Below are 26,420 nucleotides of genomic sequence, written 5' to 3'. Positions count from 1 at the left end.
TTTGCGTAGAAGGTGGCGTGCGCATCTTTCAAGCCCTGTTTTGTCCGCATGCAAGCTTTATAAATGAGGCCCCTTGGACCTACAGATCTGGGTCTTACAGATCTGGTTCCCACTGAAAGTAAAGTGATATGTAAGTAAAGACGTTCTGAATGAAGTACATCGATAGAATTTGACGCATTTAAAAGAAACAATGTTGAAAGCAGTGAAACCATCCAGATACAGAATCTTACGTCTAAACTTCCTGTCTTTCATCATCCTCCAGACTCACCGAAACCCCTTCAAAGGAGCTGGTGTTGAGCGCCCTGTAGATCTCGGCGGTGATGTCGTGGTTGTTGTAGTTGAAGTCCTCCAGACGCCGGCCCTTGGCCTTCAGGGGCTCCACGGTCTTGTTGAGGGCCAGAGCCAGGGCCCAGACCGCGTCGTAGGCCAGGGGGGCCTCCTGGAACCCGCCTGTCTCCTCCGGGTTCACCCCCCCCAGGCGGGACATCAGGGCCCCCAGGAACTCCTGGGACGTCTGAGAGGAAAGCAGGCGAGACGATATCAGAGAGGAGCGCTGGGATGCAACTAGGCCTGTGTTGAAAAAATCTATTTTCCAATTCTAAATTGATTCTCATATTAATTCCTGAAAATTGATTCGTATGTCTAAAGATCGATTAAAAAAAAACAAAAACATTTTCATCATTTCATTGCAACTTTTGGTATTATTTTGTTTATGCACAAAAAAGGAATGTTTTGTTGGACACCAGAATAACTAGTGCCATGTTTTTGCCTTTAAATATGTTTAAAGGTATGAAAACATTAAAGTTTTCAGTTATAATTGCATAAATTGTCTATATTTCGTTGCTTTATATACTGTCTTGGGGTTACATTTGCATAAAATGCTAAACACCAAATTCTCAAAAATAGGAAAAAACGAAACCGATTTCTACTACTCTGTTTGCTGCCCTGGATCTGTTTGATAATTCTGACCCTCAGATGTTTAAGCAGTTCTTTCAGCATTCTGGGAGCTGATTGGTCCTTACAGCATCATTAGCTGCCAATACTTGCTGTTGAATCTCAATATAATACTAGTACTAATATGTTGCATAAATAGTCATATAATTCATGCAACAGCTCAAAAACAGTTTTAATAAAACTAACCCAAATCAATATCGTAATCAAATCGGATTGAATCAAATCTTGATAATCGATTCTGAATCTTAAGAATCGGAATTGAATCGATTCTTGACATTTGAATCGATCCCCAGCCCTAGATGCAACGCCACAAAATATGATTACAGCCGCTGCTTTTATTTGTGTCACTAAACATTCAAACGAGACGGATCCATCCTCAGACCCTCGGAAGCGATTGCAGGTAACCGAGGGAACATATTTAGCTTTTCATTTCTGATTTCAATTTAGTCTGAGATTAAAAAGAGCTCAGTTCTGTAGCCTGAAGGGAGCTCAGGAACCGACCGCAGAGCAAACCTGTGAACTCTGCCAGAAACAAACTCTTTATAGTTCTGCAGACGGAGTCACAAATGAGCCCTTATTCACGTCTCAGCTGGCAGGTGAGACCGGTGTTTCCCAGTCCTGGTCCTCAGGGCCCGCCCTCCTGCACGCCTTATGGCGCTTTTCCCCCAGCACCTACTCGGCTCTACTCATCTCAACTCAGCTCGACTCCACTCGGCCTGGTTTCTTTTCCACTACAATTCAGCACCTGGAGCAGAAGTAGGAGGTTGGAGCGAAACTGCTGTGACGTATTTGATTGTGTGATCTAAACCAAGAAGACAACAACACTAAAGATGTAGAACCTGGAGGAGATGATATATGTGCTGCTGGGTCTGTTCTTGGCTTGTGTTCAATGTCCACGGTTACAATTCAGAATTAAACTATATTCCTTTGAGTTTACATGGAAATAGTAATTCCGAATTGAGGTTTACATGGAAAACACGTTTGATCGGCTTTATCCAATTCCGCTAAAGGTCTGGGGGTTGGGAAGGGAAGTTGGATAGGGGGGCGGACCGGAAGTTACGTCTACTGGAAGAAAAACAAATTTAGCCGCTACAACTTTGAAAAGCTCACAATTTTTATGTTTCCTGCCATCTGTTCTTTTAATTATTTCCAGGTTCTCCAAGCTATTTATTAAATAAATCGTCTCTGCTCTTGACCACTGTTTACTGCGTGCTGCCATCTTGAAACTTTGTTTCGAAAACAAGCCCAGTGCGGAATAGAAGCGTCATGGAGACAGACGGGCAAGGGAATGAGCAGCGCAGAAAGATTGGAATTAATTTAAAGCGGAATGAGTGTTTACATGATCGTGGAATTATTCTATTCGGATTTAAAATTAGAATAAACCAGCCACTAACTTCGGAATAAAGTTTAATTCGGAATGGCCATTTTCATTCGGAGTTAGGTGTTTACATGGTAATTTTTACTAATTTTAAATCAGATTTAATTTTATTTCTGAATTAAAGAGGAGTTAAACTTCCCATGTAAACGCAGCCAATATCAAGTTAAAAAATGAGAGTGAGAGAAGCCTAAAGCAGTGCCGCTTTTTAATTTTTTTTTGTTTGTCTCGGCGCTGCTGAAAAGTCCGTTGGTAGCTGAGCAGCTATGAAGTGACAGAGCTCCTGGTAGATCTGGTCGTTCCTTATCGCCCGTCTAGATCCCTTTTTAATTCTCTCCTCAGCCACCAGGTTTATGAACATCTGCACCTCAGAGTTAGATCACCAAACAGACTTCTGCTGCCGTTGCTGGTGGAATAAAATGAACAAGAATCCGCTGTCAGATTCATTCTTTCTGTGATGTCACATCCTGACTCAGACGTCTGACTCCAACCCCCCGACCAATCGGTGGCCTATAGTTTGATGACATCACAGCTCGGCTCAGCCGCTTAGAACCTCGGCAGAGTAGAAACAGAAAAGTATCTACTCGGCACGTTAAACCTGCAGTGGGAAAGAACCAAACTGAGTGGAGCCGAGTAGGTGCTGGTGGAAAAGCGCCATTAGACTGCTGAAGCCGGGTAGCATTTAAAACATGCAGGACGGGGAGGGGGGGGGGTCACTTGGGTCGGCCGGGGGGCTCTGGAGTGACAGTTTAGCTGACGGACCTCTCAAAGCACCAGGGGGAACATATTTATAGCCCCCGCCCCCCGGTGGCATTCAGAGATGTGCTGGCTAAGGTAAATGGGGAATTGTGACATTTTGTAAAATGTGCTTGTTTGCTTTCTTCCAGAGACACGTTTTATCCTCGTAGAAGTTCCTGAAAAGTTGTTGTTGCAGGACTATGTTGCCCCATAACCCCCCCCCCCACACACACACACACACACACACATGTGGAAACCAAAAGTCACACATACGACTTTCTTTCATGTCAGAATATCAGTTTCATTTGAAAGAATATTTGATTCCTTTTAGCATCATCCTTCCATCCATTAGTTCTTCCATCCATCCATCCAACCATTAATTCATCCATCCATTCGTCGTTCCATCCACCCATCCATTAATCATCCATCCTTCCATCAATCCAGTCATCGTTCCATTCATTCATTAATTCATCAATCCATCCATCCATCCATCCATCCATCCATCCATCCATCTCCTGTCCCCACTTTCAGCCAAACCAGCCACAGTAACTCTGGACATGCCGCTGCGTCACCGCCGCACCTGAACCGGTGCCTACAGCTCCACATACAGCTGAGCTAAGACACACCCCCAACCCCCCCAACCCCCAACCCCCAACCCCACCCCTGATCGTCTGAAAACGATGTTGCAGCTGATGTTGCAGCTTTGCACCACCCACCTACAGGTTTACAGCAAATGATGTGAATCTGAGGGGAGGAAAGGATGTGGGAGGCTGGAAACTCCTCCTGATCCGGGTCGGTGATGTCAGACCGCTCACCGACGAAGGAATGTTCAGATCCAGCCCCCCAAACCAAGGTATGACACTTCACATGCTATAATTCATGCTCTCGAGTGCAGAAAATGCCTTTTTATCTGCTGTTAGATCACTTTTACCCCGTTTTTGTTGTAGAAGGGGGTGTGGGAGGATCCAGATCCAGGTAAGCATGTGGGCCCAGACCAAAGACTTAGGAAGTCTTTTTCACTTTCTTTTCTCACAAGGCTGTTTTGTTGTGTGGGTGGGGGGTGGGGGGTGATTAAATAGCAATCAGCATTATCGCCCACTGGAAGGGAAGGATATGATTCATCAAGGTGTCTCCGTGGAACCTTCTCAGACCGATTAAACCTCCGACTCAGTTACGTCTAATTCATCAAACTGAAACTGGCATTTAAACCAGCCGCGACCGAAACCTGGCTGACGACCGGCTGATCCCGACCGGCCGTGTTTTTTTTTTTTTACATTTGTATCTTTTATTTGGGAAAGCCTTGATTTCACAGATGCAAATTTACATAACGTCAAAATCACTTCAAGTAAGTTAACATAACATAACATAACATTTTGATGTACTTCTGATGTCCAATTTGCCTCCTGGCTCTTCCCAGAATTTTCTTTGTAAAATATTTACATGGAACATGGAAAGCTTCTCATCTTAAATATTACATACAGAATGAGTAAAGACCTAGCTGTGGATTATATCAATATATCATATTACAAAACACATTTTCATCCCACTCTTTATTTTTGTCAAGTTAGCAAAAGTCAGACCTAATAGGTTTTATGTACTCAGTCCACTTAGACCAGGGGTCTGCAACCCAAAATGTTGAAAGAGCCATATTGGACCAAAAACACAAAAAACGAGTCTGGAGCCGTAAAAAATGAAAAGTCTTGTATAAGCCTTAGAATGAAGACAAATGGTGAAAGGAGAAATGTCGGAGAAAAAAAGTCAAAATGTGGAGAAAAAAGTCAAAATTTATAGAAAAAAGTCAAAATGTTGAGATTAATGTTGAAGTACAATCTCGAGAAAAAAGTTCAAATGTTGAGAAAAAAGTGGAAATGTCGAGAAAAAAGTCGAAATGTCGAGATTAAAAAGGAAAGGAAAAAGGAAGAAAAAAAGTGGAAAAAAGGAAAGAAAGAAGAAAAAAGAAAAAAAACAAGAAAAGAAAGAAAAAAAGGAAAAAAAGAGAAAAAAGAGAAAAAAAAGAGAAAATAAAGACAAAGAAAGAGAAAAAAAGGAAGAAAAAAAGAAGAAAAAAGGGAAAAAAAGGAAAAAAAGAAGAAAAACAAGAAAAGAAAGAAAAAAAAGGAAAAAAAAGAGAAAAAAAAAGAGAAAAGAAAGAGAAAGAAAGAGAAAAAAGGAAGAAAAAAAAGAAGCAAAAAAGAAGAAAAAGGGGAAAAAAAGGAAAAAAAGGTGAAACATTATTGAAAAGGCTCCAGGAGCCACTAGGGCGGCGCTAAAGAGCCGCATGAGGCTCTAGAGCCGCGGGTTGACGACCCCTGACTTAGACACATCTGGTAACATTTCTCCTTCTCGACTTTTAGAGAGAATGACAATTTTTCCATTACATATATTTCATATATTATGGTTTTAACCACCTCCTTGTAACAGCTTTTTAGCTCGCTGCAAGCAGTATCTGTACCAGTTTCTTATCTTTGTTATTCCACCCCTCAAATTGGATGTCACCCATATATAGAGCTCGCCGTCGTCTCTAACGGCGACATCAGCAGGAGGCGGCTGGTGTCGCCCCAATATAAACAACAGCTGCTGATGAGGAGGAAGAGGAGGGAGGAAGGACGAGGCGGGTAAACAAGATGAATGCCGAGACGATCCACGTCGGTCCGGCAGAGCCAGACAAGGTCAAACGGCGGCAAAGAGGCACGAGGGAAGAGAGGATTAACGGAGGTGAGCGGAGGAGAAGGACGCGCCGGAGATGATAAAAGGACGTTCAGAAGGAGCGAGCGAGTGATACTCGGAGGAAATAATCCACGGCACTGCGGGAGGCTTCTTAACATGAAATTAGAGTCGGGTCATTCACAGTTCAGTGGGTCTTTATTGTTCTCAACGCGCCAGTTTTCCCTGAAATAACTGTAAAAAGTAACCCCCCCCCACCAGGTACGAGCAGATACCGGCCTCAAAACATCACCGTCCACCTGCTGAAACTGCTCTAACGGCCAACTCCAGCCAACGGAGGACTAAAAGAACATAGTTCTTACTAAGGAACGACCTGGATTGTTTTTGGTTTCATCCCTGGGGGGTGAGATGGGGGGTCTTTGGTGTTTTGGGTTCATTAGTGAAGACGCTGCATTCAGACAACGTTTGGATCTCAGGCGCCGCAGGACTCCACCAAATCAAGAGAGATGTGCTTCATATTCTCTCTGCGGGGGGTGGGGGGTCACAATGCTCCGAGACACAACAACAGAGCTCTCACATTCTTCCTCCTACTTGAAATTAACAGCAGATAAACAAGCAGCACGAGGAGGATGTTTAAGAAGAAGAAAAACCAGTGAAACCTGAGACACAAATGGACTGAAAAATGGTTCCACTTGGGTTATTATGGTTTCTCCCAGTTGGATCCATCCATTTATCCATCCTTCCCTCCATCCATCCATCCATCATCCATCCTTCCATCCTTCCATCCATCCTTCCATCCTTCCATCCATCCTTCCTCCCTCCATCCATCCATCCATCCATCCATCCTTCCTCCCTCCATCCATCCATCCATCCATCCATCATCCCTCCATCCATCCATCCATCCATCATCCATCATCCATCCATCATCCATCCATCATCCATCATCCATCATCCCTCCATCCATCCATCCATCATCCCTCCATCCATCCATCCATCATCCATCATCCATCCATCCATCATCCATCCATCCATCCATCATCCATCATCCATCATCCCTCCATCCATCCATCATCCATCCATCCATCCATCCATCATCCATCATCCATCCATCCATCATCCATCCATCCATCCATCATCCATCATCCATCATCCCTCCATCCATCCATCATCCATCCATCCATCCATCCATCATCCATCATCCATCATCCATCCATCATCCATCCATCCATCATCCATCATCCATCCATCCATCATCCATCATCCATCCATCCATCATCCATCCATCCATCCATCATCCATCCATCATCCCTCCATCCTTCCATCATCCATCCATCCTTCCATCATCCATCCATCCATCCATCCATCCATCCTTCCATCCATCCATCCATCATCCATCCATTCATCATCCCTCCATCCATCCATCATCCATCCATCCTTCCATCATCCATCCATCATCCATCCATCATCCATCCATCCATCCATCCATCATCCATCCATCCATCATCCATCCATCCTTCCATCCATCCATCCATCCATCCATCATCCATCCTTCCATCCATCCATCCATCATCCATCATCCATCCATCCATCCATCCATCCTTCCATCCATCCATCCATCCATCCATCATCCATTGATCCTTCAATCCTTCCATCCATCCATCCATCATCCATCCATCCATCAACCATCCATCAACCATCCATCCATCCATCCATCCATCATCCATCCATCCATCCATCATCCATCCAACCATCCATCCATCCTTCCATCCATCCATCCATCCATCCAACCATCCAACCATCCATCCATCCATCCATGAGGGTCGTGAACTTCAGCAGATCCTCTGAGGAACAGGAAAGCCGGAACAGAAACCCGATAAAAACATCAACGAAGAGAGAGAATTCAGAAATGCAGAAATCAAGAAATGCATAAATAAATAACGGCTTGGTGGAAAAACTCAGCGTTTTGCAAAGTCCTACTATGATGGGATGATTTACAGTACTAACATGCTCAGGCTGAACCAGGGGGTGCTGGGAGTTGTGGGGCTCACCATGTTGGAGACGCCGCGGACCGTCTCCGGGTTCAGCATGACGATCTCCGTGGTCACATGACCCTCCACCGCCTCCGTCATGTTCTCCACCGTGCAGTTGATGGCCGGGTCTTTGATCTTGAACCAGTTGTCGGCGTACCAGCCGATCAGGAACCACACCACCTTCTTCCCGTAGAGCTTCTCCTTGAACACCTGGGGGGGGGGGATGAAGAGATGGAGAGGGCCATGAATTATTCCCGGAGACGTGTTCAGCATGTTGTATCGCTGCCAAACAAGGAAATTCATTCAGACGTTCAGAAGGCTCGTTAGCAAGCTCTCAAAGTCCGCCGGGAGAGATGTACGAACCTCGCAGAAAACCTTCCTGGCTTCGGTCTCGTAGAACAGCCCCACGATGATCCGGGCATCCTGGCGCTGCAGGAAAACAACAAAAACATCAGCAGCAGGAATTCAGCTTCACAGCAGCTCGGCCGGGGACTAAAGCTGCTAATGACTAAATATCGTCGTCAACGAACCTTTATCACCTGAGGAAAACGAGACACAACGAAAATGCTGGTCATGCGATAACGATAATTAAATATATAATGCAATATCGTAGAGGAATAAAAACCAGACTAACATGTAGATTACAAAATAAAAACTCCACTAAAATGTATCTTCATTTTCATTGACCAAAACGAGATGAAATGTTCTAACAATGATCCTTAATGTCCATGTTTTAAGTAGTTTCCCACTTAGGAGAAGGGGATTTTTTTTAGCCTTTTATTTTCCTCCATATGAGGTTAGACATAGTTACATGGAAAATTTAACTGACCAATGCACTTCTTGTACAATGTTTGTGATGCATATGGTTCATTGTTTTACATTGAGTTGCTTAAAAAAAACAAGGAATCTTAAGTTAGTCTTTACAAATGTAAAGTTGGGGACTACATTGTGTTTGTATTTATGAAGGAACGTTACATTCAGGTCAAAAGCTTTTTTTTTTAAAGCAAGCATATTTTCTCATGTTGTTAACAGTATTAAAAACATAAAAAAAATACATTAAGGTAATTTAGAACAGCAAAAAATGTGTGAATAAATGTGCGATGAATATGCGATTAATTGCGAGTTAACTATGGACAACATGCAATTAATCACAATTTTAAAAAATTAATCGTTTGACAGCCCTAATAATAAGATAACCTTGTTTGAATTGTAAAATGGGTTTGGCTAAATACAATCTTTGACTAAAACTAGACTAAAATGGTCCTGGACAATTCTGACTAAAATAAGACTAAAATGACTTTTAGTCGACTGAAACCTGACACGACTAAAAGGAGAATAAACGTGACTAAAACTAATAAAAACTAAGATGATAGCTTGACCCAAAGACTGGACTAGAACTGAAACTGAAACAGCAACAGCACTAGCGAGGAGCCGCTGCTGCAGGACCTGCTGATTAGCATGCCGCATTCATTTCCTCTATTAAATCACCTCTATACTTCTATGTTAATGGTATCGTGTGCAGCTTTGAGTCGGGGGAGGAGGGAGCGAGCGGGTTGGGGGTTGGGGGTTGGGGGGGGGGGGGGGCCGGCCGGCAGCTGAGGTGAATTCTTAATCAAAGCACCTTGAGGTTTTTGACAGCAACAGCCGGGTCGGTGAGGAAACTCTGGCGAACGCTGATCTCGATGCCCGCCTCCTTCACCCTCTGCTCCAGATCATCCAGCGTCTGGCAGATGAAAGGGAAGGACAGACGGGGGGGGGGGGACGGTTAGATCGGCAGCTGAAGAGAGCCGTGGCAGGTTGAGATTACAGAGTAAGACAAAAGAAAGTCCGACGGAGGAGGGGGGGGGGACAAAGGAACCTGCGGTTTATATGAGAAATGCCACGAGGATGACGGATGCTCTGAGAATGTGTGATAAACAAGAGAGGCGGCGGGGGAGGGGGGTGTGGGGGGTGGGGGGTGGTCATGTGAGAAGAGGAAAGAAAGCCAGGAGAATCATTAACTTCCATTACATGAAACAGCCCAGGTGTCGCGGCATCGACCCGCACCTGAGAGAGATGTATGGCCTGATCAATACTCTCACAAGCAATGTTCCAACAAATGACTTCAAAAATCCCCCATCATTCACCGGGAGAGGGCCCCGCTGCACACGCACACACTGACACACACACACACACACACACAAACACACACACACACACACACACACGCACACACACACACACAGGGACACACACACACACACACACACAAACACACACACACACACACACACACGCACACACACACAGGGACACACACACACACACACAGGAAGGCAATCAGGGGGGAACTGTAAGGCGGAGCGAGACGGACAAAGGTGGAGGGAAACTGAAGGTGAGGAAGATGAGGAGGAGATAGATGAGGAAGATGAGGAGGATGAGCAGGATGACGAAGATGAGGAAGATGAGCAGGATGAGGAGGATGATGAGGATGAGGAAGATGAGGAGGAGGATGAGGAAGATCAGGAGGAGATAGATGAGGAAGATGAGGAGAATGAGGGAGGATGAGGAAGATGAGGAGGGTGAGGAGGATGAGGAAGATGAGGATGAGGAGGATGAGGATGAGGAGGAAGACAAGGATGAGGAGGATGAGGAGGGTGGGGAAGATGAGGAGGATGATGAGGAGGATGAGGAGGAGGATGAGGAAGATCAGGAGGATGAGGAGGATGAGGAAGACAAGAGGGATGAAGGGGATGAGTAAGATGAGGAGGTAGATGAGGATGACGAACAGAGGAGGGTGAAGAAGAGGAGGAAGAGAAGGAACAGGAAGATGGAGGATGAGGAACAGGAGGAAGATGAGGAGGAGGATGTTGAGGAAGATGAGGAAGAGGAGGAGGAGGAGGAAGAGGATGACGAGGAGGAGGAGGAAGAGGATGACGAGGAAGAGGAGGAGGAGGAAGAGGAGGAGGATGTTTAGGATAAGGAAGATGGAGGATGAGGAGGATGTTGAGGATGAGGAAGAGGAGTATGAGGAAGAGGATGACGAGGAAGAGGAGGAGGGTCACCACTGACCGAGGTGAAGACCTCGGTGGTCTGCTGGATGGTGGCGATGCGGGTCCACTTCCACTTCTGGAACAGCTGCACCCGGGTGGGGTTGTGCAGCGTGGCGGACGGGTGGGTGCGGAAGAAGGTGGGGAAGCGCTGGCGGTTGGACAGAGCCGGAGAGCTGGACCCGTACGACAGCTGCGGAGACGGGGAGAGGTCTGGGTCAGAACCATCAACAACCGGACCTGAGGGTCTGGAAGCTCAATATCATGGGCGGGGCCAGGAGGGGCATGACGGCTCGCTATTGGCTGAGCCACCTGTCAATCATAATATCCATACAGAACAAATTTGAAAAAAGAGAAAATAAGTATAACTTAAAAGGAAAAGAGATCTTTAAAAAAAAAAAAAAAAATCAGGACTAAATTAATGGAAGGTTTTGTTTCTGTAAAAGGTATCAGTTTATGGAACAATCTGGATAAAGAAGCCAAAGAATGCAAATCAAACATTACATTTTAAAGAATAATAAAAGCCAGTTTGATGAAGAAATATCATGATAATTGTTAAGTTAGGTGGGTTTTCTTTTTTTTTCTTCTTTTCTTCTTTTTAGCACCAGTCATATTTTTTTTCTTTGAATCAAAAAAAGAATACGACTATCTGTGTCTATTTTGTGTTATTTTATAACTTTGTTGTAGTTTTGTTTTTTTTGTTTTTTTTTGTTTTTAAAAAAAAAACTGTATTACATTAATTGAACTTTGGTTTCTTAGGAAAAAGGGACAGATAAAATAAGTTTAGTCTTATTTCTGTTCCCTTTCATTCAAGGAAAGAGATTTGTTGTAATTATATTATATTTTTCTTTTAATGAATGAAATAAAGATGTAATAATATTTATTGTGTATTATAGTGTATTTTGGAGCTATTTTTGTGTCATTGTGGTCGAGGCTGCCCCCCCCCCAGAGCCGCGGCGCGTTAACCAGCGGCAGCAGGAGGCGGCACGGCAATGGATGTCACCTGTCAGGTACAATGTCAACTGGAGGCGGTAACGGATCCCCGGGGGGGGAGTGAGCGGCCCGGGGATCGATGTGAGGTGGGGGTAAACGGGGAGAGACAGCCGCTCTGGATAAATGACACCAGCTCGGCGACGCCGGTTCAACTGGTTGGGGTTTGTAATTTAAAGTCCGACCAACCAATCAAGAGGGGCCATTATAGGCTCGGCTGGCGAGGATTCGGGGGTGTGTGGTGGTGGGGGGTTTCAGACCGGACCGCACCGGACGGGCGCCAGACAGAGACACGTCTCCTGAAAGCGACCGCTGGCTCGTTCATCACCCGTCTGCAGCCGCAGCACCTGGTGCCTCTTCCTCCTTCTGCCTGCCAACAGGTAGGCTGCGTTGCCATGGCAACCGTCTCCCGTCGACCCGAGTCACTTTTCATTTCATTCATGCGAATTCCTGTATATTTCTTTTTTTCTTTGCAGTTGCTGACAGCCCCCTCAGGTGGAAACCGTCCAGACGGGTTTCATTTTTCAACTCTTCGTTCAAATTCATCAGAACCGTCGACCGGATCGGACACAGAAGCCCGGATTCTGAAAATTAGAGGAAGCTTTTTTACGGCTCCTTAAGCATCCTTTGGTTTTAATGACGCCCAGATCTTGAGTGAAAGGCCAGTTCCAGCTGCAAATACACGGAACCAGACCCGCGCAGTAACCCGGACCTGGAAGTTCTGGATCAAGTCTCCAAATAACAGTTTGCCAGCTTAAGTTTGGACTTCTCGATAAGAAGAAGCACATTTAAATGTCAAAATGATCTGATCAGAGGAGTGAATCAGGCAGTGTGCGGGTTTAATCCCTGAAACAAGGCCCCGACCCTCCACAAACTGCCACATGTTCGGCAGCATTCACCAGATGAAGGTGAAGGAAATATCATAAAGGCCGAGAAAACACATGGATGTTTTTAAGTCGGTTGCCGGATGCACTGAGGACTAAAGCTGCTTTCGTCAACGAAAATTATGACTAAATATCGTCGTCAACGAACCTTCATCACCTGAGGAAAACGAGAAGCAACGAACATGCTGGTCATGTGACGATAATTAAATATATAATGCAATATCCTAGAGGAATAAAAACCAAACTAAAATGTAGATTACAAAATAAAAACTCTGCTATGTGTCTTCATTTTCGTTGATCAAAACGAGACAAAATGTTCTAACAAAGATAAACCTTTTTTAGGTTGTTTCCTCTGGTTTAGTCTTTAAACCAGTTTAGTCTTTAGATCTTTGCCCAATGTGACGGGGAGAAATGTGGAAAAATAAATATTTATTGATGTATTGAAATTGTAATCTCAAATTAGTCTTCCGTATTCTTGAGTCTATAAGGTAACAATAATATTATAATAATATAACCTTGTTTGAATTGTAAAATTTTCTAAAACTAGACTAAATGGTCCTGGACAATTCTGACTATAAATTAAGACTAAAATGCTCAGACTTTTAGTCTGACTGACAGAAACAACACTACTTCTAAGGAACATCTGGCTCCTGCATGAAGAAGCTCAGCTGCAGATCGATGGAGCTGCTGCAGCTTCTTCTGGCGGAGTTCCCTGAACCACTGCCCCCCCACCACCACCCCCCACCTCCAGCTGTGCAGCATCCACCCCATGCCGGCTCACACCGCTCCAAGACCCAGATTTTAATTTCAGCCCCCTGAGCTAGACGACATGTGGAGGAAGTGAAATATACCGCCTTAAAAAATGTGAATTGAAGCTTTTTATACATAGAAACAAAGCAAAGATGCGTCAAGTGCAATTTTCTTTACTGGACCCGATTTCCTCCCTCTAAGGCCCAAATCCGTGTTCATTGTTTTTTTCAAAATAAAACCAAAAGTAAGAAAACGAAAAAAATACTTTCTCAGTAAAAAACAGATGACGATTCGTTTTTTGATTTTATGCTCAAATGAATGATGGAAAAATGGATAATGACCGTTTCCAGTTTTATCCATTTTTGATCTGAAGCAAGTTCAGTGAACCGGAAGTAGCCTAGCGTAAGATCGCATTTTACCAGAAGATTATTTAGCAAAGCTGGAAAATTGATATTTATGTGCTCTTCCGCTCCGATAAGAGGGTCACTGAGGACAGACGACATGACCACCGAGAAAATAAGTGTAATTTTCCAGGTATGTTTATCTTTCTTTATTTTATGATTATTATCATTATATAACGTTACCTTAACGTAAGGCAAGAATCTGTCCAATCTTATCTAAATGATCAAATCAATCAAGTCCGGCCATATGTTTGTTTTGCGGGACTCGCAGTAACAGTAGAGACGGTCACTTCCGGCTCGCTGATCTTGCTTCAGATTATAAATTGATAAAAAAGGGAAACGCTCGTTATCCGTTTTTTCATTTTATTAAGGAAACTAATTCTGAGAAAATTAGTAGTTTTTTCATTTTTTTTACTTTTTTATTTTTTTTTAATGTTTTTACTTTTTTATGTTTTATTTTGAAAAAAACGAATGAACAAATGATACACGGATTTGGCCCGACCTGTCGATAGCAATTTGGCAAATTCAGAGTTTTGGTTTTGTCGTCAACAAAGTTAATGTTCGCAAGTAACGATAAAAGATGTCTGAGGCTGCCGGCTGTGCGCTATAGCTGCGCTTCTTCTAGACTGATAACCTTTGTTAGCTCAAAAATAAATAAGTAAATCATGTAAGTAAACAGTTTCAAAGCTGTGCATATGACGCATGTAGTGAAGGAAAAAACAAGTCAGCCTGTATCGGATGACATCAGGAACTAATATTAGCCTTTCAGGGCCAATGAAAGAAGTATTTTTATTGGCCGATTCCCGTCACCAGCTCATCAGTTGGTGAAAAGGGGTTTTCAAATCCAAATGAGCACAAAAGAATATCACACATTGACATGTGTACCAGGGGTGGGAAAAATAAGGCTAACTCCCTCAGTAATTCCAGCCGTCGCGCCTCCGTTTACAGTGATGGACCTGGCAGGATCCACTGACTCAGCAATCTACCACTCCACACCACCAGGTGGTGGTAGTGCACCACTTTGACAGTTTGCCAAACTGCCACTAAATACCCAGTGGAGTTTTTGGACCACCCTGAAGAACCTAAACCAAGGTAGGGACGTATTTTGTCCACCGCAGAGGTTCCAGAAAGTTGTCATATCAGGGCCATCCCTGGTAATAGGGGTACGGTCAACAGCCGGGGCCCCGTAAACCCCCCCAGACCCCCGCCGATGGAAACCCGCCTCATTTCAAAGTTGGTTTATACATTTGGCTCCTTCAACCCATGCCGTGACCCGAAATAAGCTCAACTTTTCACCTATGGGGCACATTTGGTCCAAATAACACTTAAAGCCAAAACTGAGCCATTTATGCCAAAGACTCTGGGTCTGGGTCTGTTGAATTGAGCAGAACTGGGCTGACAGTTGGATGGTGCAATTATGGTTTGGAAACCATAACTAAATTCTCATCTCATTTATCAAATAAATGTCAAACTAAAGAAAAACTGAAGCCAATTTTCACTTTAGAAGCCCTTAAGTTCATATAGTGTGAACCGAAACGGAGCAGAAGCGATGGCAGCCAGCCATTGGCTGTGCCAGCCGCCAATCAAAAGTCCTCTCCCCCCGAGCATGTGATTCTTTAGATGAGAGAAAATAAAAGAAACCACCATCTTTGCTTTGTAAACACCCGCTCAGTTACTATTTCTGCTGCAGCGTCGGCACCTTTAGGAGACGAGCTGGGAGGGGAAACGTTGATTCGCTGATGATGCCTGAGGGAAAGTCACATCATCATCAAAGACTGTAGAGCTCATGCAGCTCATGTCAATTTGCCGTAAATGTGTCACTATGAACCACAAATTCCAGCCTCACAACAGCTCCAGAGCATGAATCAACCCGAGCTGAGACGCTGTCTCCGGGGGAACGACAGAGTTTTAACTAAATTACCTCAAATTGTAATGAAGTCGGTTGGAGGCAGACGCTCAAATCTCAGAGGCCAAAACGAGACAAACGAAGGCCTGCACTCTGCCACAGGTTGTGTGATTACATAGGAAATGTGTTGTTGCTAATTGGGCCGAGGAGCAACAACAAACACAAAGAGATGTGGTTTCAGCTCATTTAGCTCGGCTTTGTCAGGATTTAATTGGCACCACGTCTGGAGGAGTATTTGACTTGTGTCAACACCTGAAAGCTCTGCCTCGCGGCTTCCTCGGGAAAACCTTCGCCAGAAACAAGACGATGGGGGTGGAACCGAGCAGAAAGCAAGAGCAGGCCGACATAGCAGCGCTTTAAAGAAGTTTCACCGGGAAACTTCCCGCAGAAACGGCTAAAAACACATCCTCCGTCTCCCAGCTCATCACATCTCGCTACATCAATGCTGCTCCGTGGCTCGCAGCGCTTTCCGAGCAGGAGATAGAATATCAAATTAAAACGGTGCCACGAGCAGCTGAAGGAGAGCCCCTCCTTGATCGGTGTCCAGAGACGGCGGCGGGGGTGTGGGGGGGGTGTTCTGCTGTTTGACGTGTGAGGAGGCTGCAGGAATAATGGAGGGTGGCGCTGGTGGCGGCGGGCGGCGAAGACTCACGGAGAACCGGTTGATCGGGCTACGAGCACAAGTGAGGAGTCGGTGAGGAAAACAGACAGAAAAGAGATGAAGGAGGAGGACGGAAAGGAAGGAAACGGGGTTAAAAAAGAAAAAGAAAAGGAGCCGACCAGCTCCGGGCTGCAACAACCACGGAAGAAAAAGAGGAAAAAGTCAAAAAGTGGAAGAGAGTTTTTAATGACGAGGAAAGAAAGAGCAGCACAAAGAGAGAGAGCAGAGACCAGAGAGAGAGAAAGAGAGAGAGAGAGAGAGGGGGGCAGATGCCAACCGGCAGAACTGATTGTTCCCGGTGACTAATCTCTGGATGAAACTTCAATTATGGGACAAAGCTAATAAGCAGAGCGCTGAGAGTGACGGAGAGGCAGATCAAGAGAAGAGGGAGAGGGAGATAAACAAAATAAACTGACTGATGAAACGCTGAAGTGCTTTCAAAACCGACAGCAGCCAAAGACGGCAACAGATCTCCTGATTCGAGGATGCGCCGTGCTTTGGAAAGGACTCGTCATGAATCTATTATCATGTGGTATTTCCAGGCAAACAATATGTTTTGTCCTGCGCAGGAGTGCAGCGGCACGCTGAAGCCTCAGAACGAATCCAACGTCCAATATGAGACATTAAAATCTATGAATAACTTAATCTGAGGAGTCTGATGTAGGAAGGCTCCTCTGAAAACGGCCGTGTAGCTCTCAGCAGAATCGGTGACACATTTAAGGCACCGAACAGAGAGGAAAACAGGGGATTTCGGTGTCGGTGTCAAAGCTTCCTCGCAGCTTATTTCCCTCCTCATCCTCCTCAGAACAGAGCCGAGCGGTGACAGAAACATGCAAACGCGTCGTCGTCTCAGCTTGTTTGTTTGGCATCCGGCTCGTGTTCCCTCTAAGCGATCGGCGCCACGTCGCCGTCGGTGAACGGTGCACATTTTTACTCCTTGCTTCCCACGTTGCTTCACTGTTTTTGTAAGTAAACACTTTACAGGCGATTAAAGTGATGCTGTTTTAAGGGTGTTTGGGCTGAATATTAAGGAAGCAACACGGTGGCGGGTGAGAGCGGAACATGATAACCGGCATAAAGACGCCCTCTGATGTCACTCATAACTTCACCAAAAGTGGCTTTGAAGCCTGTTTTTTCAGCTTAATCCAAAAAGTGGGCGGGACCAAGCCTGGTGGCCGGCTAGACACGCCCACCTCGCCTCAGTCTTGAAACAGTTGTGAAAGCGTCTAGCATGCCACTAGAGGCTAGCCTCAAACCCGTCAGTTTCCATTTACCTCGACGATAAAATGTCCAACTCTGCAGCAGAAATAAACATATTTATTAAAAAAACTTTTTTTTTTGGGGCCCCATAGTTAGATTTAACGTCTCAACAACTGTTCGTGGGTGTATTTTGTGGGTGAGGTCTTGATTGACAGTGGACACAGTAGGGCTGGGCGATATATCGAGATTTTAATATATATCGATATATTTTCAAACGCGATATGGTACAAGACAATATCGTTTATATCGATTTAAAAAAATTTTTTTTTTTTTTTTTTGATTTTGATAGCTTATTTGGTGACAAATTGACTTGAATGTTTTATTTGAGATTTGCACAAATGTTTTGTTATTTGCACAACTGTCAACCTCAGTGGAAAAGTCTGCCTGTTACTGTCTACATTGTATTAATTGCACAGTGTATTTTAATTTAATTGTTATGCAGGAAAGGGATATTTGTTTTATTTTATTCAAGAAGCATTTTTATTCTCTATATGCAGGCAGTTTATTTTTATTTCATTTGTTTTATACATTTTGATATTGTGCAGACCTCTGTTAATAAAGAAACCTGTGTGACATTTGGCATGAGGCTTTGTATTAAAACTGACTGTTTTTTTAAGGGTTTGCCTCAGAAAAAAAATGAAGCTAACAGAGATGCTATGCTATAATGCTTTGGGGGAAACTCCAATTATGGCACAGAAAAAATATCGAGATATATATCGAGTATCGCCATTCAGCTAGAAAATATCGAGATATGACTTTTGGTCCATATCGCCCAGCCCTAGGACACAGCCAATGACTCGTTCCACCAGAGCTCTGCTAGTCCTCTGCAGCTATGTTTGGTAGCAACACTTGAACTGAGGATTTTAGGACAGATTTGATCATAACCTACATGAAGTAAAGTAATTAGCATCATAGGTTAGCATTAGCTCAACCAGCCAAGCTAAAATGGCTATCTGTGGCTAAAATAAGGTCCAGGCGGCGTCCCATCTTTAATCTGTGATATCCTATCTTGCTTTGGAGACCAAATCTTGAACCGTGGTGTAAACCTGCTGTGAAGTTGGACGTTTTAACATGAAGCTCCATGGAGATTAGCTAGTTTTGGAGTCAGGTCCCTAGTGTTCTTCTGAGGAACTGCAGCTGTCTGAACTTCTGCAACGGCGTCAGTTTGGAAACCCTTGATGATAAGTTTTACTTTAGTTGACAGTAGCTGCACGACATGGACAGTACGTCTCAGGGTGGTGTTACATTTAGGTCAAATGTCCTCAATTTCTGACCTAAATGTACCCCTGTGTGGACAGAGGGTCCCCAGGACCAGGATTACAGAAGACTGGATTACAAAAAACTCTGCATAACAAAAGCAGAGGCTGCTCGAGTCGATTGTGCAGACCGTTTCATGCTGCAAGAGAAAAGTAGGACGTGTGGAGATACACAGGCTGTAGTAGTTCAGCAATGCCCAGACACACACACACACGCGCACGCGCACGCACGCACGCACGCACACACGCACACACACACACAAACGGACATACACTAGACTGCGGAGGTAAATCCAGCCTACGTGCAGTGACTGCAGTCAGACTCTGAAGGGATTGAATAGCTTGTCTGGTTCTTCTGCTTGTTTCAGGGACCTTATCACCTTAAAGCAGAACTTGGTAATGTGAATCACAATAACTTGTTTGGTGTGTGCAGTTGTGACGGAGCTTTTCAAAACCACACACTGGTTGACAATATTTTACTCTGCATTGAATACAGAACACAGTAACTGGTGCATTCTGGTTCGGTGGTCCTTGTTAGAGCGCAGAATACAGCCGTAAAGCCAGCTGCCGTTTGGCATGGTTGGAAAACTGTCTCGTAACCATGACTACAGACCTTTGTTGTAGTGGCACGGTGCATTATGGGATCTAATACGCAAGATAGACTGGTCGGTTGCACAATGGAAACTTGGCCGAAAGCAGCAAACTATCTCTTGCATACTGCAGAGTGGATACTTGGTCATATCCTATATACTGCATACCGCATTTTGCCATAATCGGTACTCACAAGTATAGTATACTAGGGCTGAAACGATTCCTCGAATAATTCGAGTAATTCGATTACAAAAAATGATCGAGGAATTTTCTCTGCCTCGAGGAATCGTTTCTTTTTTTTTTTTTTTCATTTAATTTCACCAGCTCAAAGCCTCATATTACGCCCGGACTACATTTAATGCGACAACGCGCTGACGCTGCGCCGTACATCCATGCGCTGCGCATGTTAAAGGGGGAAGAAAGAGGCGGCGGATATGTTTGGTTTTTGTAACATGTCAGTCTCAGGCAGTCTGCAATGGCCCAGACGGGAGACACGTGTAGCTCAGTGCTTAACTTTTAATTTTTAATCCACGCTATATTCTTCTGGTCCGTTCTCCTATGTTCCCTCTCTAAAGCCAAAATTATTGTTCCGCGTTAAATCGACGCAGAGCCTACGCCGCTCTCCGGCGAGGGCGGAGAGCGGCGGTCCGTCTGGCGGTGCTGCGCTGCCATGCAGGCTCTGTTGCCACGACTACGCCGTAGCGGGTACGCAGCGACGCGCACCATTCTGCGTTGTTGTAGCGCGGAACCATAAATCAGCCTTTACCCGGTACATAAACCTCTGTTCCCGCTACAGTTTTAACTAAAAGAAAAGGCAGAAAATGTCAGAAAAATAAAAACTTAATAAAACTAACTGGGTAGTTTTCAATTTTAGCTCTGTAGTCATTCATGGATAAAACAAGTAGCGCTGGTGCCTAATAAGCTGCAATAGAGCAGGGCTCATAATTTTATTATGAACACTGCCAAAACTATAACTTAAAACTTACCTAGGTCTTAAAATTTGCTTGACACAAATGAAAGTTCAATTGAAACACGTGGGGAAAACCCCTAACCTTTTACGTTATGTGTGATATCAGGTGTAATGGCATTTTTAGGTTAGAAATAAGAACATTTCTTGGTAAGATCCTTAGTTTTTTGAGTGGAGGTAGTGAATTTGGTCGACTGGTGTAAGTTCAGGTTCAAGTTTTTAAATGCACATCCATGAACCTACTGGATTATATAATTTAGTCTTAGTAATGTCAATTAACATCTAACATCTTATGTATATTTATAATTGCTCTTTAACTAAACAAAAATATGTTTTATCCGATTACTCGATTAATCGATGGAATTTTCCGTAGAATACTCGATTACTAAAATATTCGATAGCTGCAGCACTAGTATACCATTTCAAAAGTGGACACTGGGTCACAGGAAAACCAAAAATATGGCCATGTTGACTCCTTCTCCTGATGAGATTCACTTCAGTGAGAACAACTGATCAGAGTTTTAATCGCTGTTGTAAGTCTGTGCATGCAGACAACCAACACCAGGGAGCGGCTGAAGCACAGCAGAGAGGGACTGGGAGTCCACCATCTTCAAGTCTCTACATTTCACATTCTAGGCATATTTAGTTTGATTAAACCTGGACAATTTATTCTCAGTGAAGCTATCGTGTATCTGAGGGTCACGGCAGTGTCTCCACGCTGAGTGAAACCAAACAGAGTCTCGGCGCGAGTAGCGCGACTTCCCTGGAGCTCTGTGGCTTTGATGAAGGTTCTGTCGCGGAGATGAAGTTTCACCATCTGAAGGAAAAGCCTGCTGGACTGAATTCCCATTTCCCCACATGGTCGGTAAAAGCTGCTTCAACATCTATGAAGTAATCTGGATGCCTCATTTGATACGCCGTTTCCAGCTCCAAACACACTTAACCGATAGCAATCCACAAAAACAATCTCGCCTGGCGGGTTGTACTGGTTAGAGATCACCGAGGCGGTCGCTCAGGCGGCTCACTTCTGTGTTTGCTTCCAGTCAGACCCAGAAATAAGGGTTTTTGTTTGTAATTTATTTTTTTAGAGCCGTATTAGCTACAATTAGGGTATATATACCGGTTTTAAATAAACCGGGGTTATTCTGATCCATCAACGCTCATTTTAATTTTCACTTATCATCCAAGAGTCTTCCAGATTTCAGCTTTGAAAGACGCGTTCGTAGCTCCAGCAGCATGTTTGGTACTTGCTTTGTTGACATCATTTGTAATGATAAGTGCCTGCAGCAGCCGGTGCGAGTCCGGATCTCACCTAGAAACACGGGAATTCACACGGGAGTTGCCTCCTGATTATTCCTCGTACTCCTCCACACCACTCTTCAGAATGACAGTTCTGGTCTCATTCGTACGCGAGAGCGTCTCCCACATTTCTGCAGGCTGGAAAATGTCATTTTCCGTTTGTGAATGAAACGAGCTCCGTCTCCGGAAACCTTAAACACGGCCTGACACCAAACGACTCCGCTTTCGTAGTCGTTTCCACATATTTACAGACTTTCTTTAAGCAGATGTCGGTCCTGTTAGCGGTACCTGCTGCTGGATCACTGCACGACCGACACGAGTGGGTTGTGGAGTTGATCCACTCCCCGTTCCTATTTGGGCATCTGCTAAAATGTATCCAGCTCTCAAACCGGACGGGTCGTCAATCCATCAAAGGGACGTTTGTAGCGTAAAAACTAAATCTTTATGTCTGGCTCCTTAGCATCTCTTTTACGCCTTTTCCACCAAAAAACGGTTCCAGGGCTGGTTCTGGGCCAGTACAGGTGCCGGTTTACAACTCGTTCAACTTGGAACCAGCTGAGAACCGGTTTGTTTTTCCACAGCTCCGGTGCTAAGAGGAGCCACTTCATTACGTTGCTGCAAACGTCAGTTACGTTGCTGCGTTTGCATTGGCATGAAAATCGGGCTAATACGGGGTTGGTCCATGTAGCTCCTCCGTGGACACATCTCTAAAAGACTGATTTGAAAATGTCTCCGTCTCCCAGTCTTGCTATTGCCGTTGGTCTTAATTACTCCGCCCCCTCCGCTTATGTAAGCGGTTCTTTCCTCTAGACCAGCAAAGAGTTGGTGCTACCTTGGAACCGGGTTTTCTGGCCCGGAGCCAGTTCTTTGTCAGTGGAAACACCTGAAGAAAAACCTGGTTCCAAACTCAGCACTGGCCAAGAACCAGCCCTGGAACAGGTTTGGTGGAAATGGGGCATCTGAGAGTTCAGAAGTGTAGAAGGTAACAGTTGTAGGTTGTTCTCTCCTTAAGATGACAGCACCACCTTTAGAGCGCAGCGCTACGATGTTTATTTCTGGGTCATTTAACATGGAGGTGAACTGACTTTTGGGGCCAGCCCCTAGTGGTTAACCGGTGAACTGCAACTTTGCTTTGTTTCGTATTAGAATCAACCTGGAAGCTGGATTATTGGAGCTCAGTTCCGGTGTACCCGAGTTTCCTCCGACAGTCCAAGGACATCCAGGTTAAGTTAGGGGGGGGGGGGGTTCTACATTGGCCCCAAGAGTCAGTGTGCATGTGCATGGTTGTTTGTCTAAGTGTTGGATTGACTGTTCAGTCCAGGTCGTACCCCTTCTTTCTCCTGAAGACAGCTGTAATGAGCTCTGGCAGACCCCTGTGACTACGAATGGGAAGAAGAGGTACAGGGAGAGGATGGGTGGATTGGTCTGAATCCGGAGCTCCAACGAAGAGCAGAGGGAATAAACATGTGAGACTGTGGGCCAGCAGCTATTTGTTGGAGGTCATCTTCATTAGGGATGGGAATTGATAAGATTTTCGATTCCGATTCCATTTTCGATTCTCTTATCGATTCTCATTTGGAAAAAAGGAGGGATTGTTTTAATATATATATATAAAAATTTTAAATTATAATAAACTAAAGAATCCCCATAATCTTTGATCAGGTGGGCAGCCAGGACGCACGTTTGGGTGGGAACAGCCCACCCCTGCCCCAGAACCAGCCTCGAGTTCCAGTACAGAGAGGTCCGACGGGAGGATTATGATCGTATAGTGTCAGCAGACGGGTCGCATCCGAGCATCGGCTCGTACAGTGTGAGAACATAAATCGTGGGTTCTGAACTTTTGAACTCCGCGATCTAGTCGTGCAGTGTGAGATGGGGCAGTCTCATACGATTCAAAATATCGCACAGTGTATTCCCGGCTTTAGTGGTAGATGCTCTTTAACTTCTCCATAGATGAGCTGACGAGCTGCAGCTGTGTCAGGAGCTCTGCTGTCCGCTGGAGCGCAGCTCTTCTAAAGCAGGAATTATGGTTCCGCGTTAAAATCGACGCAGAGCCTACGGCGTAGGGTACGCGGGGACGCGCGCCGTACGGTGCGTGTCGCTGCGTACACTACGCCGTAGGCTCTGCGTTGGTGTAACGCGGAACCATAAATCAGCCTTACCACACGCCGGCTGACTCCGCGCTCCCAGCGCATCAGCCGGCCGAATCCTAACAGTTTCCCCCCTTTGTTGAAATGTACACATTGCAAGTATTGTCGCCCTGTTGTCATCCTTTTTGGTAAAATGTAACCAAACTTTTGAGCGTTTATGCCGCTTTGTCCCCGTGTTTTCCTGCTGAGCGTGAATGCGCACGTTGCGCAACGTGCTTGGTGACGTCATTCGCGCCCACTGGAATCGATAAGGGAATCGTTTGGGAAAAAGGGAGGAGAGAAGACCTAAAAACCTACAACTGCAGTCTTATTGAACCCAGTTAGTAATCACAGTCCTGAAAGGTTGGATTCGCCGCCAGTAAAATTCAAGGAGGCGTTTCCTCCCAAAAACAGGGGGACAAGAGGGTAACAACCTGAAACACCCAGGGGCCCCCCACCCAGCCCGAGTGTGTCTGCTTGTGTCCACCCACCACTATGAGGTTCCACATGCGGGCGGCTTCAGCCACCAGCGTGGAGACGCCGCTGCAGCCGGGCAGCAGGACGATCTTGATGGGCTCTGTGTACAGAAGGTCGTACAGCAGCTTGGTGGCTTCTCCCGGGTCACACTGCAAGGAAGAAACGGCAGAGCGTTAGATGGAGGGAGGAGGAAATTAATTTAGATGAGGCGGGGATGAGGTGAGGGAGGGATGGGGTGAGGGAGGGATGGGAAAGGAAGAGAGCGAAGGAAAAGCAAGAAACAGCGATGGAGGATACATAAAGGGCAAAGGAAGAGGAGGCAGCGACGCTGAAGAAAGCTAGAAATGACAAGGACGGGGAAAGGAAGCATGAGCCAGAGGGAAAAATACAAAAAAAAAACAGAAGAGGTAGGTCAAGATAAATGAAAATGGAAAGAGACGGGACCAGAAAACGAGCAGAGGAGTGGGAGGAGAAGAAAAACCTCATCGGATCAAGACACAGGAAGGAAAGAATGACTAAACCCAACGACGTTTGACACACATCTCAACCTTGCGCGAGTTCGCTGGCAGCATGTCGGCAAGGCCAACGAGAGGTTGGATGATCCGTCAGGTCGCAGATAAACGGGCCTGACACATCTGATGAGTCAGCACTGACGGCAAACACAAACACTCACGTTAAAAAACACTCTGCCGACGAGTGTCACTAGCAATCGTGTCACGGCCGGCGGCGGCCCGTACTGAACGCCTCAGTGGACCCTGCGAGGCGCCCGGCGTCTCCTCTGACGTGGTAATCGCCGGGAATGTGGGCCGGTGCCGGGCTTCACGATCAGCAGAGCGTTCGCCATCAACTATGGATCGGGTGTCACCTCATTGATGAAAACGTCAGGGCGCTGACACGCAATTAGATAATTCAATCTGAGGCCCGTAAAAGCACTGCTGACTGCTGAGCTTCTCACATTCAAGACTTTATATCCTTTTAGCCCGATTTAAAGGATAATAATCATATGCCTGTTTTATTGGCACATAAAGACATCTCTTTTTAAAAATGTCCCTGCAACCTAAACGTCTGCCCGCTGGCGTCCAGGTAACAGCATGATATGATTTATTTACGACCATCGCTGCGTCATTCATGAGCGAACCGATCTGGACAACCCAACCCTCCGAGGGAAGGGAACGATCGCTTCATGACTGTTGGTCAGAGACAGCAGCTGTTTCAATCACACGAGGCCTCTGCCTTTGAAACGTTTCATCTGAGTTCGGGTCTTTACGATGTTTACCAGCGAACGACTCGGTGACCAAATCTGCACCAATCTGTTGGGTCTTTTCGTAGACCGAGTCCCGAACTGCTGACTTCCACACGTAGGACCTCCCCTCTGGGATTAATAAATTATTATTGTCTTGAACTGAATTCTTCAGAGTGCAACAGTCTAAATCTAAATGAAGCTACTAGCAACAATCCAGTTGAGGATTCAACTGGAGTTTCCCAGAAATCCAAATAAACATGCATGAGAAGATAATCGATTATTGAGTGAGGTGTGTTCGGCGCTAGGTGGCGCCACACGCATTTTCACGTTTTATTTATTTTAATTTTTTTATTTATTTATTTGCACATTAAAAAAAATATACAACCGCCAAAAATTCAGACAAACAGTATGTAGAAAAAAAGGAAACAACAAAAAAGAAATACAATGTAACAGAAAAAAATGGGCAGGAGGAACCAAAAAAACCCATAAGGGCTTGTCGAGTGGTCCTCCTATAATGAAACAAACAATATCTACAGAGATATGTAAAACATAGGACAACTAAGGAGAATAAGCTAAATTACTAGAAAAACAGGAATCTGATGAGGATGTGCAGAGAAGTTCTGGAAATTAGTTGTTTAAACTAAACAAAACTAAAACTAAAGTTGTGATTTGTTTTTTTTAATTATTTGTGCTCGAGCTTCTCTAATATTGAGTGGTAAGGTGTTCCAATAAAGAGGACTTCTGAACCTAACTGAAAATTGAGAAAAAGTAGTCCTGAAAAAGGTGGGATGGAGATTGTTTGTTGGTGTTCTTCCG

At 45.0% G+C, this 26,420-nt stretch overlaps 1 protein-coding gene across 2 annotated transcripts in view; it reads right to left on the bottom strand.

The window, feature by feature from the left end:
* Positions 1–26,420, bottom strand: part of gabbr1a (gamma-aminobutyric acid (GABA) B receptor, 1a) — a 163,155-nt gene that overhangs the window by 67,136 nt on the left and 69,599 nt on the right. For both annotated transcript variants that reach the window (XM_061718519.1, XM_061718520.1), the window contains exons 8-13: positions 24,376–24,510; positions 10,813–10,983; positions 9,383–9,484; positions 8,125–8,190; positions 7,780–7,971; positions 269–514 (exon numbers count right to left, since the gene is read on the bottom strand). In XM_061718519.1, coding sequence (XP_061574503.1) covers positions 269–514; positions 7,780–7,971; positions 8,125–8,190; positions 9,383–9,484; positions 10,813–10,983; positions 24,376–24,510 — 912 coding nt within the window. The remainder of the gene's footprint in view (positions 1–268; positions 515–7,779; positions 7,972–8,124; positions 8,191–9,382; positions 9,485–10,812; positions 10,984–24,375; positions 24,511–26,420) is intronic.

The sequence above is a fragment of the Cololabis saira genome, chromosome 3, assembly GCF_033807715.1.
Source record: "Cololabis saira isolate AMF1-May2022 chromosome 3, fColSai1.1, whole genome shotgun sequence".
Classification (NCBI taxonomy): domain Eukaryota; kingdom Metazoa; phylum Chordata; class Actinopteri; order Beloniformes; family Belonidae; genus Cololabis; species Cololabis saira.
Note: the sequence above shows the minus strand (reverse complement) of the source record. Positions and strands in the feature narration are given on the sequence as shown.